This window comes from Rhamphochromis sp. 'chilingali' (assembly GCF_963969265.1).
Source record: "Rhamphochromis sp. 'chilingali' genome assembly, chromosome: 8".
Taxonomy (NCBI): Eukaryota; Metazoa; Chordata; class Actinopteri; order Cichliformes; family Cichlidae; genus Rhamphochromis; species Rhamphochromis sp. 'chilingali'.
Window position 1 is genome coordinate 18,645,035 of NC_137935.1, and position 13,826 is coordinate 18,658,860.

The 13,826-nt window shown below is 42.4% G+C and overlaps 1 protein-coding gene across 2 annotated transcripts in view; it reads right to left on the minus strand.

Annotated features, from left to right (window-relative positions):
* The window catches only part of sik2b (salt-inducible kinase 2b), a 56,902-nt gene that overhangs the window by 38,186 nt on the left and 4,890 nt on the right, over positions 1-13,826 (minus strand). For both annotated transcript variants that reach the window (XM_080888828.1, XM_080888827.1), the window contains exon 3: positions 7,404-7,467. In XM_080888828.1, coding sequence (XP_080744954.1) covers positions 7,404-7,467 — 64 coding nt within the window. The remainder of the gene's footprint in view (positions 1-7,403; positions 7,468-13,826) is intronic.

Here is a 13,826-nt window from a genome sequence, read left to right on the forward strand (position 1 = left end):
ATGACTTGATCCACCTCCACAAAGTGTATTTGGAAATCTGAAATGATTGTTCAATTTCACGAGATTGAATACTGTAATACTAGTCTAGTGCTGCAGATACCAGTTGTTGTCTGCCTGGCTGAGTCAAAGCTGCTATTGCTGCGGCTGATGATGACATATAAATGTCTTACATAACTACATTACATTGTGCAATCAGGGCAGAGGGGTCTGAGGAATCAGGACACAATGGTTTTATAATACCCAGAGATGATCCATGAGAACATCTATGGATTACAGAAAATGAGGCTGACCCATCATCATGATCGGTTATTTAAAGGGATAGGTTGACATTTTGGGAATTGCGCAAACTCTTGCTCATAGCTGGATGATTAAGCTGACACCACTCTCTACAGCCAGGACACAATTAGACGATAAAAATAATAATACTAATAGAAGGAAACTAGAGAAAACCGGCTAGGTCGACTGTGTCCAAAAGCACCCACCCATACCAACGCTTTTAAAACAATTTATTTATAACCGCAAGATTTTATACCACATTAGTCATTTCTTAGTCTTTCTGCTAAGCAAGCCCAACAGTTTCCTGGCTCCTGATTCATATTTAAAAGAAACTAAATTATTGAAATGCAAGCAATTATTATTTGTACTGCTATTATTTTGAGTAGCTGCACACAGAAGGGTGCTTAAAACAGGGGTGGGCAATTAGGCCACATTATAGACCTAATTGTAACATGTACTCCTACCAGCAGCAGTTTATAAACTGATAAAATTAATATTGAAATAAACTGAGTTCAGTTTATCAGTCAAAGCTTTTGGCTCAAATGAGTTGTACATAAGATTAAGTTCTTATTTGAAACAACAGCAGTCGCTCCAGTATGGGACGAGTTAGACTACCGTATGGAAAATTCTATGTGTCTAGAGGGGAACACATAGCATATGTCCATATGAGCATTGTATGATTTTATGTAAAATTTTTATATTTAGCCATGTAATTTAAATTTGCTGCAAGCTTCTATGCCCATTACTTAAAAGAAAAAAAATAAAGTCTTTTGGCTTAAAAAGCCTTTTGAAATCGGATAATTCCTGTTGCTACGCCCTTTAACTCTCTTAGCAGAAACTGCCGTTTGCTCAAAATACAAGTTTTAGTTGCAACACCATGTGAGCCTCTCCATCCTTATTGCTGTACATTTCTGTACTTCCTTCTTGTTTTTAAACCACACTTGTTTCATTCATGTTTTTCTGGGTCTGCTTCCCCGCTCTCTCTAGGTCACAGAGGCAGTAGTTGTTGCTGCTGAGTCAACATCACAAGTGGAACACTGGTCTGCTCTTTGAATTACAAAGACACTAAAACAATAAATAAAACAACAACATACACTCACACATAAGACATGACTATTAAGCTTATCATAGGCTACTGACTGCTACTTGACTAATCCTATCAATTCCCGTGTCTGGAAGCAGGCTAAGTGCAACCATTCTCAGACTGTCTAACAGGTGAGGCCATTAATCTATCTGGATCATGAGCCACTTACAGGTTGTCCACATTAGACAGGCCTACACTTGTGTTCATAATTCTACTTCTTCATAATTACTTGTATTACATTATTTTTTCTGAATTAGAATTTTTCCAGAATCCTTTAAAAAGACTATTTTCGTTATATTTACCTAAATATTAAAAATCCATAAATTAATGCAACAAACTGAAATGCCTATGGGCTTGTGTCCAGCAACCTGGATTGAAGATTGTAGTCTGTACAAAGTGTACAAACTGAGTGTGTGTGTTGTGCAGCGATATAGCGCGTGTGGTGCTATGGCCGACTGAGATAACTTCTTATCTTCCTGTACTATTTTCGATATGTTCTGACTTGTCTGTCCTTTCCAGCACCAGTGTATTTTGTTTGTGATTCTGACAAAAACAGAATAATTTAATAAACTCACGTTAAAAAAACATTTTTTGTATCTTCTAGATTCAGACATTAAATGCCAAATATAAACCTACATACTAGTTGGTCTCTGTAGTTGTTTGTTTTCAGTGCGCCGCATATAAGCAGCAGTGCACTGGTTGCTGGTTGGAGAGCTAAGACAGCATGAAGGAAGCTAACAGCAAAACATTTAGCTTTCTTTATTTGCAAAATACATTTCCTTATATTTTGCATATTTAGGCACAGCCTGTTGCAAAAAAAACTAAAAACTGGATTTATTCCAATTTCATTAGTTAAATGTATGAAAAATGTCAACGATAACATATTTTGTCAGACATAATATAGTAATTTTGTACCAACAAGATGATTTCCAAAGAGCTGTTAGCTGAACACTTAGCATATCTCAGCATGGTGTGCAGTGTGACCTTAAAAACATTTGTGGAAACTGGACAAGTAGAGGACTAAAGAAGTGGCAAACCTAAAATAAACTGATAACTTAATGAACCATCTATAGCAGATGACCGGCATTTGCCATGTCATGTCCTTGAGAAAAAAAACATATCCAACAAAGACCTGACACAGGACATGAGAGATGTAGATGGATCAAGTGCCAGATCCATCTACTGTTTACAAAAATCTCATGAGAAGTGGTTTCACTGGAAGAGTGTCAAATTACTCCAGAATAGGACTGATCTTTTTTTTTTTTTTTTTTTTTTAAATAGTGGCAACAGGTGTTATTGAGTGATGAATCCAAATGTGAAAACTTTGGTTAATGCATAGCCAAGAAAACAGTCCTCATGAACTGGAAAAATAAAAATAATCTTAATTCTAACCAATATAGAAATTATCTATTAGATTACATTAGTCTTGACACAGCCTCTGCCACCACATTAGATCAATTGCTCTGGGCCCCTTTTATCAGCTCCATCACCTAGTGGGGGTGGGGGGGTCATAGTTTGGTCCCGCCTTCACTGTTGTGATTGGTGAGGGGGTAGGGACAGGCTTAGGGCGTCGGGGGGTTCCCCGGAGGCATCTTCCTTGGGGGGCTCAACCCGGGGTAGCGGTCACGTCCGGTTGAGGGCTCTGTTGGCTCTCAGGTGACTGTTTCCTCGCGGCTGCGTGCAGCGGGGCTAGGGGAGGGTCTGTGCTGACGGACGTGGGTTACTGACCTGGCAACCTGGCTGCCCCTGGGTGGGTCCGGGATGGGCGTGAGGTTCTGGGGGCGCTCCGTCTCTGGGCTGGGGCCCGGGCCGGGCCTCGGGGGCTCGGGTCCTGGTTGGTGTATTGCCGGGGTTGTGGGCGGGTGGGTGCATGGGGGCCCGGCCCTGGAGCAGGGTGCCGCCGGTGCATCGAGCCGCCTGGGGGGCTCTTCAACTGGTGGGGGGGATGGTCACATCTTGCAGGAGCTTTCTTCTCTCAGGAACTCTCTGCAGGAGGGGGAGATACAGGAGAGGTGGAGGAAGATCTCAGCCTGGGCGTTTACCGTCTTATGTAGTCTGGAAGATGTGTGGTTGGTGGGGTGGGTGCAGTTTTCTCTATGGTGGGGTTGGGTGGACTGTCCAGGGCTCTGTGGAGCCGGGGGGCGCTACTGCACTGGGCCCCGGTCTGATGGGCCTGGGCCCCCCTTCCCTGGCGGGTCGCGGAGGGTGGGAGTGCCTACTGGGGTCAGCGGGGGAGCTGGCCCCAGGGAGGGGTTACCTGCCCCTCCCTTCCTTCCCTCCCCATCTCCAGCTGCCTCCCTCTTCCCGCTCCTCCACAACCACCCACACATGCAGGGCCTTGGAGTGGGGGTATGTCACCAGGGTGCAGAGGAGGCTACCCCCCCCCCCCCCCCCCGTCCCCTTCTGGCTGCCTCTGCCTCAATTTTATCCCACAACTTAGACATTCACATTATTCACACTCTCATTACACATACATATAGGATCTTGGGGGTGGGCACAATCACGGAGTCCAAATCACCATCAGGGTGTATACCTCACCCCTGACGTCGTTGCCCACCTCTCAATTTTAAATACACTTAGTCATTGAGGGTTAGCAGGAGGGACTATGCGCTTACCTGCTGCTCCTTGGCAGGTAGCTCCATGCCCTCCTGGGTTTTAATTGCACCTTAGAACACATATGCATCAACACTACAATGAGCGGGTGGAGGGAGGTTTGGAGTCTTCTCCCACCCCCATTCTCTGCGGCCTGCTGGAGCGGGAGGGCTAGTAGGAGGAGTTGGCCGTCCGACTGCGGTCTGGGGTGTGGGGCCTCCCTGCTGCTGCGGAGTCGGGGTGGTCTGCCTCTCCCCACCGCAGGGAAAAGGGTAACACCACCTGGGTCTGGGTGCAATTCCCCCCTCCAGGGGCAAGGGTACCTAGACCCGGTTTGTAGAGTACGCTTGGGGAGTGTGATTGTGTGTACAGCGTCTCTTTATGTCTGTCTCCACGTTGGTTGAGTGTGGAGTGAGTGCATATGAGAGCATGAGGGTGGGAATGGATGTTTGTGTCTGTGTGTGCCTGTATGTCTGTGTCTATATGTCAGGTTGGGTATCAGACGCCACCTCTCTGGGGACACCTCAGGCCCTCCAAGGTTTGGAGGCCTATCTCCACCCACCACCACTTCCCCTGCCGGTGGCGGACTCCCTCAGGTGTCGGTGTGTTGGTGGTTCTTTGTGTCTGGGGGTGGGCGTCCGGGTGCACACCGGCTCACTCCTTGGCGGCCGCTTGTCGGGGCCTGGGGCCTGGGGCTCGCTCGGGCCCCTTTGGAGGTGGGGTGCCCCCGGCCTCTCGGCCTAGGGCTCGGTCACTCAGGCGCAGCTGGGGGCCGGCGGAGCTCACGGGCGCGTCACTGCAACTCCCCCTGACTTCTGCTCCGCGGCTGCTGGGCGAGCCCTCATCTGGGACTCTCCTCAGCTCTTACTGGGACAGTGGCGCGGCTGCCCCTCTGTTGGTCTTCCATGGTCTCTTGTGTTCTGGGGGCCTCTGGATGTCTGGAGTTTTGATCTCCTCCATACCCGCTTCACACCCTGGAGGACGGGGCTGTGGCCCCCCCACACTCCCTAGCAGATCATTACATGGAGAAACCTTTGGAATGCAAGCATGCTGATCCACACAGGTATGCACACATGGGTATTCACAGACGCGGACTAAAGCTTTCTTGGCTGCTGCCTCAAAGCACACTGTGCGCTGTCTATCTTGCGTGCTGCACAATATCGTTTATTACTTAGTAAATACTGATATCTATGACTAGCTAGTTTATTGTGATGGTGCTTTGTTTTCTCTATTATTATGTTGCTCTTTGTTGTTTGCTGTCTCCTCTGTTTGTTTTTGTTTGTTTGTTTGTTTTTTTTTTTTTCTCCATACAGGTGACCCAGGAGTTTTTTTTTTTTCTCTCTCTTCCCCCCCCTTCTCACCGTCTCTTCTCCCCTTTGGTTTTCTTTCTTTCTCTCCCCCTCTTTCTCTCATTCATCCCCCCTGTCCTATTTATTAAAAAAAAAAAAAAAAAAAAAAAAAATGACAAAGGATGAACTGAAGCTCTGCCATCACGTAATGTCGCATACTGCTGTTTCTGATGTCATTTAGAAGGAAAAAAAAAAAAAAAAAAAAAAAAAAAAAAAAAAAGAAAACTTTGGTTAAAACTGACACAGGAGGTGATGAGAAAGGTACAACAGTGTCTACAGCAATCTGTAAAACAAGGTGGAGGCTCTGTCATGGTTTAGGGCTCCATTTCAGCCAGTCAAATCTTGTTAAAACAGATTGACTTATGAATGGAGAAAGGTACCAATAGGTTTTGATCCACCATGCAATCCCATGTGGAAAGTGGGCAACAGCTTCATTTTTCAACATGAAAATGATCCCCAACCCAGCGTCAATGCAGTAAAAGCATACCTGGACAGAAAAACACATAATGGAACACCAACAGTCATGGATTGGCCTCCCCAGAGCCCAGACCTCAACATTATTGGAGCAGTGGGGGATCATCTTGACAGACAATGGAACAAAAGGCAGCCAACATCGAAGAAGAGCTTTGAATATCTTTCAAGAAGCCTGGAAAACTATTTATGAAGACTACTTGAAGAAATGACAAAACAGCTTGTCATGAAAGAAAGATTCTTCCTCAGCCTATTAATATAAGACCACGATCAGGTCAGTGTGGGCAGATATCAGAGACCATGACAGCAGGAAACAAACTTTTTGATTGGCACATTCCTAATCTATCTAGCCTTCACATTTGAGCCTTCTGGTTTTCTTTCAGACTTAGAAATCCGAATTGTTCACCATTCATCTGACGAGTAAATGAAGAAATCTCTGTACGTTTGGTTTTTGGTCTTTTGGCCAACAGCTATTTCAGGATTAGCAATTCCAAAGAATTTCAAGCTAGGTGGAAGAAGCACAATGATGAGTCATTCTGAAATAACTTTGATGAGTTCTTCTGTTATTTGGTCTAAAATTAACTTTATTTTACTCACTATGCAGTTTTAAACAAAGCTGCAAACCACAATCATCCAGTCAGGCACAGCCACATTTTAAGTGAAAGCTAAATTTATGACTGTTGCTCGTCTGAAAGATCAAGAACAGCGTATTAAGTCTGGTTACAGCTTTAGCTTCCAAAATTGTGCACCGATCTGTTTTGTAAGAGGAAACTTTAATGCAGTTGCAGCAGTTAGGCAAATAAATCTGCTGATCAACAGAAAACAAAAAGGATTTCAATGTGAACCGTTGCAACTTTTTTTTTTTCTCTCAGTGATAGTAAAATAATTCTCTTTGGATTTTGGAAACTTGGTTGCACAAAACTAGCTGCAAGGACTCACTCTGATTTACAGATTCTGAAAGGAAGATTCGCCTATAAAACCTCCTTGGTTTCTGGTATATTACTATTTGTATGGTGCAAAAAAACAAAATAAAGGAAAAAAGAAAATAAATTGAAACCATTCTTGTACCTGTACAAGTATATGACAAATGCTCTTAAACATCCCACGGGAGATGAACAAAGGGAGCATTGAAAATTAATCTAAGTACCATCTTAATGAAAGAGGAGGAATGACATGTTGCTTGCCAGGACAAAGAAAGGAATCTTATCTCCTTGACATGCATTATCTCAACATTTGTGCAGTAAACCAGTCCAGTGTGGGCGATTCTGCAGTACAGATAGTAATAAATCGAACTTATTCCCCTTTGAGGCTGCCCTCTGGCAGCTTTTACAGGCCTGGGGTGACGTCATTTTATACAGCAGGAAAGAAATGTCAGCACATTTACTGCAACAATTACCAGCAGCACATGACAAGGGTCACAGGATACTCGTGTCAGATTTGCATCAATCATATGACCTTTGAGATTGAGGCTGGGATAACCGTAATAGCAACTCAAGCTCAACAAGACTTTGATACTTCCTTGTTTGTCAAAAACCTTACTGACGCAATAGAGTACATTTTTTTTCAGTTGATATGGGAAGAACGCAAATAGCAATGGGCAGACTGATCGTATACTTGAAAAGATCACTCACCAAAGATCTCCCCACTCTTGGCATACTCCGTGACTAAATAAAGCATGTTCTTCGTCTCCATCACCTGAGAGAGGGAGAGGATGAAGGAACAGGGCCGAGGGGGTGGGGGAAAAGAGACACACAAAAAGAATTAGATTAAGTAAAAATAAATTTAAAAAAAAAAAATAAAAAGAAAGAAGAAGAAGAAAAAGTAGTAGTAGTTAAAAAAAAACAAAAACCAAAAGATAAAAATAGCCAGAAATATCACACAATTGACTACAGGGCTCAATGTGTGTTTAAACTGCAGTGTCTGGCGTTCGTAAAATCGTGAGAAAAACTAAATGCATGAATGGCACGGGTCTAAATATGGCAACCATGTAAAAGAATGGAGGTGGACGGTTGGTGTTGTTGAGTATATCTGAATGGTACTTAAAGCCTTTCCATCCTCACCCGGTGCCGTGTTGTGTAGGAGGAGGAGAACCGATTTAGAAGCAGAAACACTCAGGAGATGAATAGAATGAAATGCGGAGGGGAGAGTCAGATGCAGAGAAGAGGATGAATCAGACACAGCGAGCCAGACATTCACACTAGAAATCCCACGCTCATTGTTTATGATCAATTTTCCATCTGTTACACTGACCGATTCATGGATTTAGGAAATTAAAGCCTTTTTCTTCCTCTTTTTTTGGTTGGTCTTCATTTTGTAACAAACACATTCTCTGTCCTCTGTTTACAACCGATTGATGAATTAAATCTGGGTATTGGTACTCTGTTGAGAGCCAATACAGCATCTAATGGAAAATAAACCTTTTCACAACAGACATTTTGACCTGGCGCAGCAGGAAAAGCACAGGTGTAACTAATAGTATTAACGATGGCTCTGTTTCATGTCGGCGTGCCAGTAAACCAGCATGGAGAGTAGTGGGGCCCTGGCACTGGCCCCACCTGAGTAGATGTAGTCATTATTAATGATATTAAATCACCCGTGTTTGACAAGATAAAATGCCCACTGTGGGAGAGAGCAGTTTTTATTCCGTGGCTGATCTCACAGCTTCTCCTGTGCATGAATAACACAAACATGGGATTGCTACCTTCCTATATTGTTGGTCATTTTCTAAAGTTCATACATCCGGGAAGGCAGCAGAGCTATGGGCAGACAGATGCAGCAGATGTTTTGGGCAACATCTGCAAGAAGTGCCAACATTGCCATGTGATAAAAATCTACAGTTTATTCTTCTACTTTAATTTTAGAGGTAATGCACATTAGTGAACAAGAGTGATGCTCTTGTGCAACTGCAGGGAATGATTTTTGACACCTGTGACAAAAACAAACAAACAAACAAACAAAACTATCACAAGCACAACAATCACAGTCTAAGTGGTGGAAATAATAAAAAGCAAGGCAATTTTCATCATCAGGACTTTCTGATCAAAGTAAGTAAACAAGACAATGAATAATTCATGACAAACAAAATTACAGGGGTTTGATATAGCCAGTCCTGCTTGAAAAGTTTGATGACATGCAGTAAATTCTGAAAAATGTCATAGTTTGAATTTTAAAAACCAATAAATGGAAATGCACTGTGTGTTAGTGCTTGTGGGCTGCTTTGGCTGTCCTTTGAGATAACTTCACGCTTGAAGATCTATTAAACATTATTTTAGATACCGTCTACTTTAAGTATCAGACTGTGATAAAGAGCACCTCTAATTTCCTCTGTTAACTAAGGGACTTATTGACCTGACAATGACATGAATCTGCTGATTTTCAACATCCTAGACTCGGGACTCTGTGATCGGCTGGTCAGCTTCACTTATGCTTGATGATGAGCTGGACCTTTTCATGCGTGCTTGTGAAGACAAGTTCACCAACATGTGGAAAACCTAACAATCAATCTAATTAGACACTTCAGTCACCTTCAGAAGATTGCTAGCTTAAAGAAGCTAACAAAGCCAGTAAGTAGCTAAACCTCTGTGACAAGACAGGAGGCTTGTTATAAGCAAAGGAATAAAGCAGTTATTAGGAAAATAATAGCACTGAGTGAAAAAAAGTCTGATATCCTGTTATCTGGTGAAGTAATCAACACACTGGAAAATTAAGTTTTTTTTGGTCATATAACTGTGTTGCACATGCTTTTGTTTGGTAAGGTAAAATGTGTCAGGTAAAGGTGGGTGTGCAGAAAGTCATTTTAAACTAATCATCTGTACATCCTTCCAGTGGAAGAGCACTTTATTTCCAGCAGTTTCAGTAAAAACTTATTGTAGTTTTGGGGGAAACTGAAGTTTAAAAAATTATTTTAGTATGAAAATAAAAAGTTTAGTTGACAAAACCAAAAAACTAAATATGTTTGGCTTGCATAAGCTGTCAGTTATAGTTACCTCTAACTGCAGTTAGATAGGAACCCTCCCCAATAAATAAATAACATAATAATTGCAGCTGCTACCACTCTAGTATTAATCACATTACAGTATATTGTTTTAATAAAAGCACTGTGAAATAGTGATTTATAGCTTTAAATGTAATGAACTGAATGGGTTTTCACACCAACCATTGATTGCAGTGTTCGGTGTACTGACATGGGGTCAGGGTCAATCCAATACTATCCTTAATGGATTCAAGCATTTTTCTTTAGTATGACTCATATTCAAATGAAGCACACACATTGTACTGGCATTACTCTCAATAACAAAACCTCTTTCAATAAATAACATCGACTGGAATAAGAGCGAAAGCAGAGAGCTGAAGCCCTAAAAACAGCCAGAGGATTAAAAGATGGACAAAAAAAGTTTGGAAGTCAGATCAGGGGCCAATACAAGAAAAGGCTACACGACACATGAAAAACAAGAGTCCGGATCCGCTGTCCTGTATCTTTGTGCGCCTTCATTGGCAGCAGCTTTCCTCTGGGCCACAGAGCCAATCCTAGTTTATGAGATTGGAAAGGAAATCACTAATTGACCGGCGCTGATTGGATGGTTAGGCTGCTGGAAATAATGATACGCACCAAAATAACTCAACAGAAAGCTGGAACAGTGCCAGATGGTTGTGTAATGATAATGAACGCTCATTTACTTTTCCTACACAGTAAATGTAACAGGACCCAAAGGCTTATGTAATACAGTGGGGCAAAAAAGTATTTAGTCAGCCACCGATTGTGCAAGTTCCCCCACCTAAAATGATGACAGAGGTCAGTAATTTGCACCAGAGGTACACTTCAACTGTGAGAGACAGAATGTGAAGAAAAAAATCCATGAATCCTCATGGTAGGATTTGTAAAGAATTTATTCGTAAATCAGGGTGGAAAATAAGTATTTGGTCAATAACAAAAATACAACTCAATACTTTGTAACATAACCTTTGTTGGCAATAACAGAGGTCAAACGTTTACTATAGGTCTTTACCAGGTTTGCACACACAGTAGCTGGTATTTTGGCCCATTCCTCCATGCAGATCTTCTCGAGAGCAGTGATGTTTTGGGGCTGTCGCCGAGCAACACGGACTTTCAACTCCCGCCACAGATTTTCTATGGGGTTGAGGTCTGGAGACTGGCTAGGCCACTCCAGGACTTTCAAATGCTTCTTACGGAGCCACTCCTTTGTTGCCCGGGCGGTGTGTTTTGGATCATTGTCATGTTGGAAGACCCAGCCTCGTTTCATCTTCAAAGTTCTCACTGATGGAAGGAGGTTTTGGCTCAAAATCTCACGATACATGGCCCCATTCATTCTGTCCTTAACACGGATCAGTAGTCCTGTCCCCTTGGCAGAAAAACAGCCCCATAGCATGATGTTTCCACCCCCATGCTTCACAGTAGGTATGGTGTTCTTGGGATGCAACTCAGTATTCTTCGTCCTCCAAACACGACGAGTTGAGTTTATACCAAAAAGTTCTACTTTGGTTTCATCTGACCACATGACATTCTCCCAATCCTCTGCTGTATCATCCATGTGCTCTCTGGCAAACTTCAGACGGGCCTGGACATGCACTGGCTTCAGCAGCGGTACACGTCTGGCACTGCGGGATTTGATTCCCTGCCGTTGTAGTGTGTTACTGATGGTGACCTTTGTTACTTTGGTCCCAGCTCTCTGCAGGTCATTCACCAGGTCCCCCCGTGTGGTTCTGGGATCTTTGCTCACCGTTCTCATGATCATTTTGACCCCACGGGATGAGATCTTGCGTGGAGCCCCAGATCGAGGGAGATTATCAGTGGTCTTGTATGTCTTCCATTTTCTGATGATTGCTCCCACAGTTGATTTTTTCACACCAAGCTGCTTGCCTATTGTAGATTCACTCTTCCCAGTCTGGTGCAGGTCTACAATACTTTTCCTGGTGTCCTTCGAAAGCTCTTTGGTCTTGGCCATGGCGGAGTTTGGAGTCTGACTGTTTGAGGCTGTGGACAGGTGTCTTTTATACAGATGATGAGTTCAAACAGGTGCCATTCATACAGGTAACGAGTGGGGGACAGAAAAGCTTCTTACAGAAGACGTTACAGGTCTGTGAGAGCCAGAGATTTTCCATGTTTGAGGTGACCAAATACTTATTTTCCACCCTAATTTACGAATAAATTCTTTACAAATCCTACCATGTGAATTCATGGATTTTTTTTTCACATTCTGTCTCTCACAGTTGAAGTGTACCTCTGGTGCAAATTACTGACCTCTGTCATCATTTTAAGTGGGGGAACTTGCACAATCGGTGGCTGACTAAATACTTTTTTGCCCCACTGTACAACTGAATCACCAAAACTGTTGAGTTATCAGTGGTTAGGGTTATTTTGTGAAAAGCAGCGGCCATCATGGTAACTATGTGAAATGAGTTTACCTTCGGCTGTCTAAAACGCCAAGAGAGTCCAACAATCACGGTCGTTCACTTTAGAAAACACTATTTTGTGAGTTGACTGAATTTATCTGAATGCTGTAAAAGTGCCCAGGTGGCACATGGGAAATTATTTAGATGCAGGATTTATTTCCCTGAAATATTTTCAGTATATGCTCATACTGCTAATAATGTGCTCTGGTTTAATAGTACTAATGAATTAAAAACATTAATATTACCACATTTAAAATAAAATCAAATCACATTCACCCCAATTAGCAGCATGTAATCAAAAAGAAGGGAAAAAAAGTGTGTACAAAGTGAAATACACTTGTTCAACAACATACTTTTTGACTTTCCATAGGAGAAATGAGAAATAAAGCTCTTAAATGTCCAATTATCAAACTCTGGATTGTGTCTCGTGCATTCAGATGTAAACCAGTATAACACTGAAGTATAACATACTGGCTCCTCTGTCTGCAGAAGGGGAAGAAAAAAGTTCATGTTCTTCAGCATTCTTGTCTATTTAATGGTTTGTGCTCATGATATCATCCAAAAATCAACTTGGTGAAGAAACCACTGAAACGTACTTCATCTGAAAACAATCTCAGCTCAAGGCAAAGAGACATTTTACTGCAAATTAAAAAACAAAAGAAAACACCAAACTGGCATTGTTTGCTGATGGTGCCCACAAAATTTAAGAATATGTGCAAACGTAAATAAAAACAGTACACAAGGCAAGCTTGAAGCTGGAAGTAAAATCCTTTTTATTCTTCAACACAGCCTGAACTCTTAAGCAAACCTTCTTGTAATTTCTTTAAGTAGTCTTTGGGAATAGTTCTCCAGGCTTCTTGAAGGACATTCATGTGCCGCACAATTCTATGGGGAGGTCAATCTATGAATGATAGCGCTACAAAGTGTGTGTGTGTTTTGTGTTTTTTAAATCCAGGTATGCTTTTACTGCACTGACAGTGCATGCTGAAAAATAAAGTTGTTGCCAGATGGTGAATTAAGGTCTGACGGAACATTTGTGGTTTCAGTTTGTTTTAGCAAATACAAACTGACGCGGTGACTCGTGCTGGAGTCGAGCAGTCAGTTACAACTCATTTTAAAACACACGTCACATATGATGAATCCAAAAATAATTTGTTAAATTTCTGCCGCTGGTATCTTCATACAGTGTGCAACACATACAGAGATGAAATAAGTGCAGAGAGCCAGTCAGTCATTAACTATGCACTCATATCTTTAACTGCAATGGCAGGTTCTGCTAGGCCACAGTTGTGTGCTTATGCATTAGAAAATGACCTGGACTGCTCCTGCGTTTTCACACTACTATTACTACTGCTACTACTACTACTACTACTACTACTACAACAGCAAGTTCTCCTCCACATAAATGTCTCCTTGCAAATTCTTGGGCCCTTCAACAGCTGTTACTTTGGGTCCACACAGTCACTGCATGTTACACATTACAATCTCGCCCCTGCCTTCACAAAGATAAACTTTGACTGGAGACGTGGAAAAGTGCACGTATTCATTCAAAAGACGAAAGTAATATCAACAGGCTCCGGAAAACTTTTCTGGGTGAAAGAAAAATGACTCATAATGTCCTCATCAATGTACATTTTCAACAA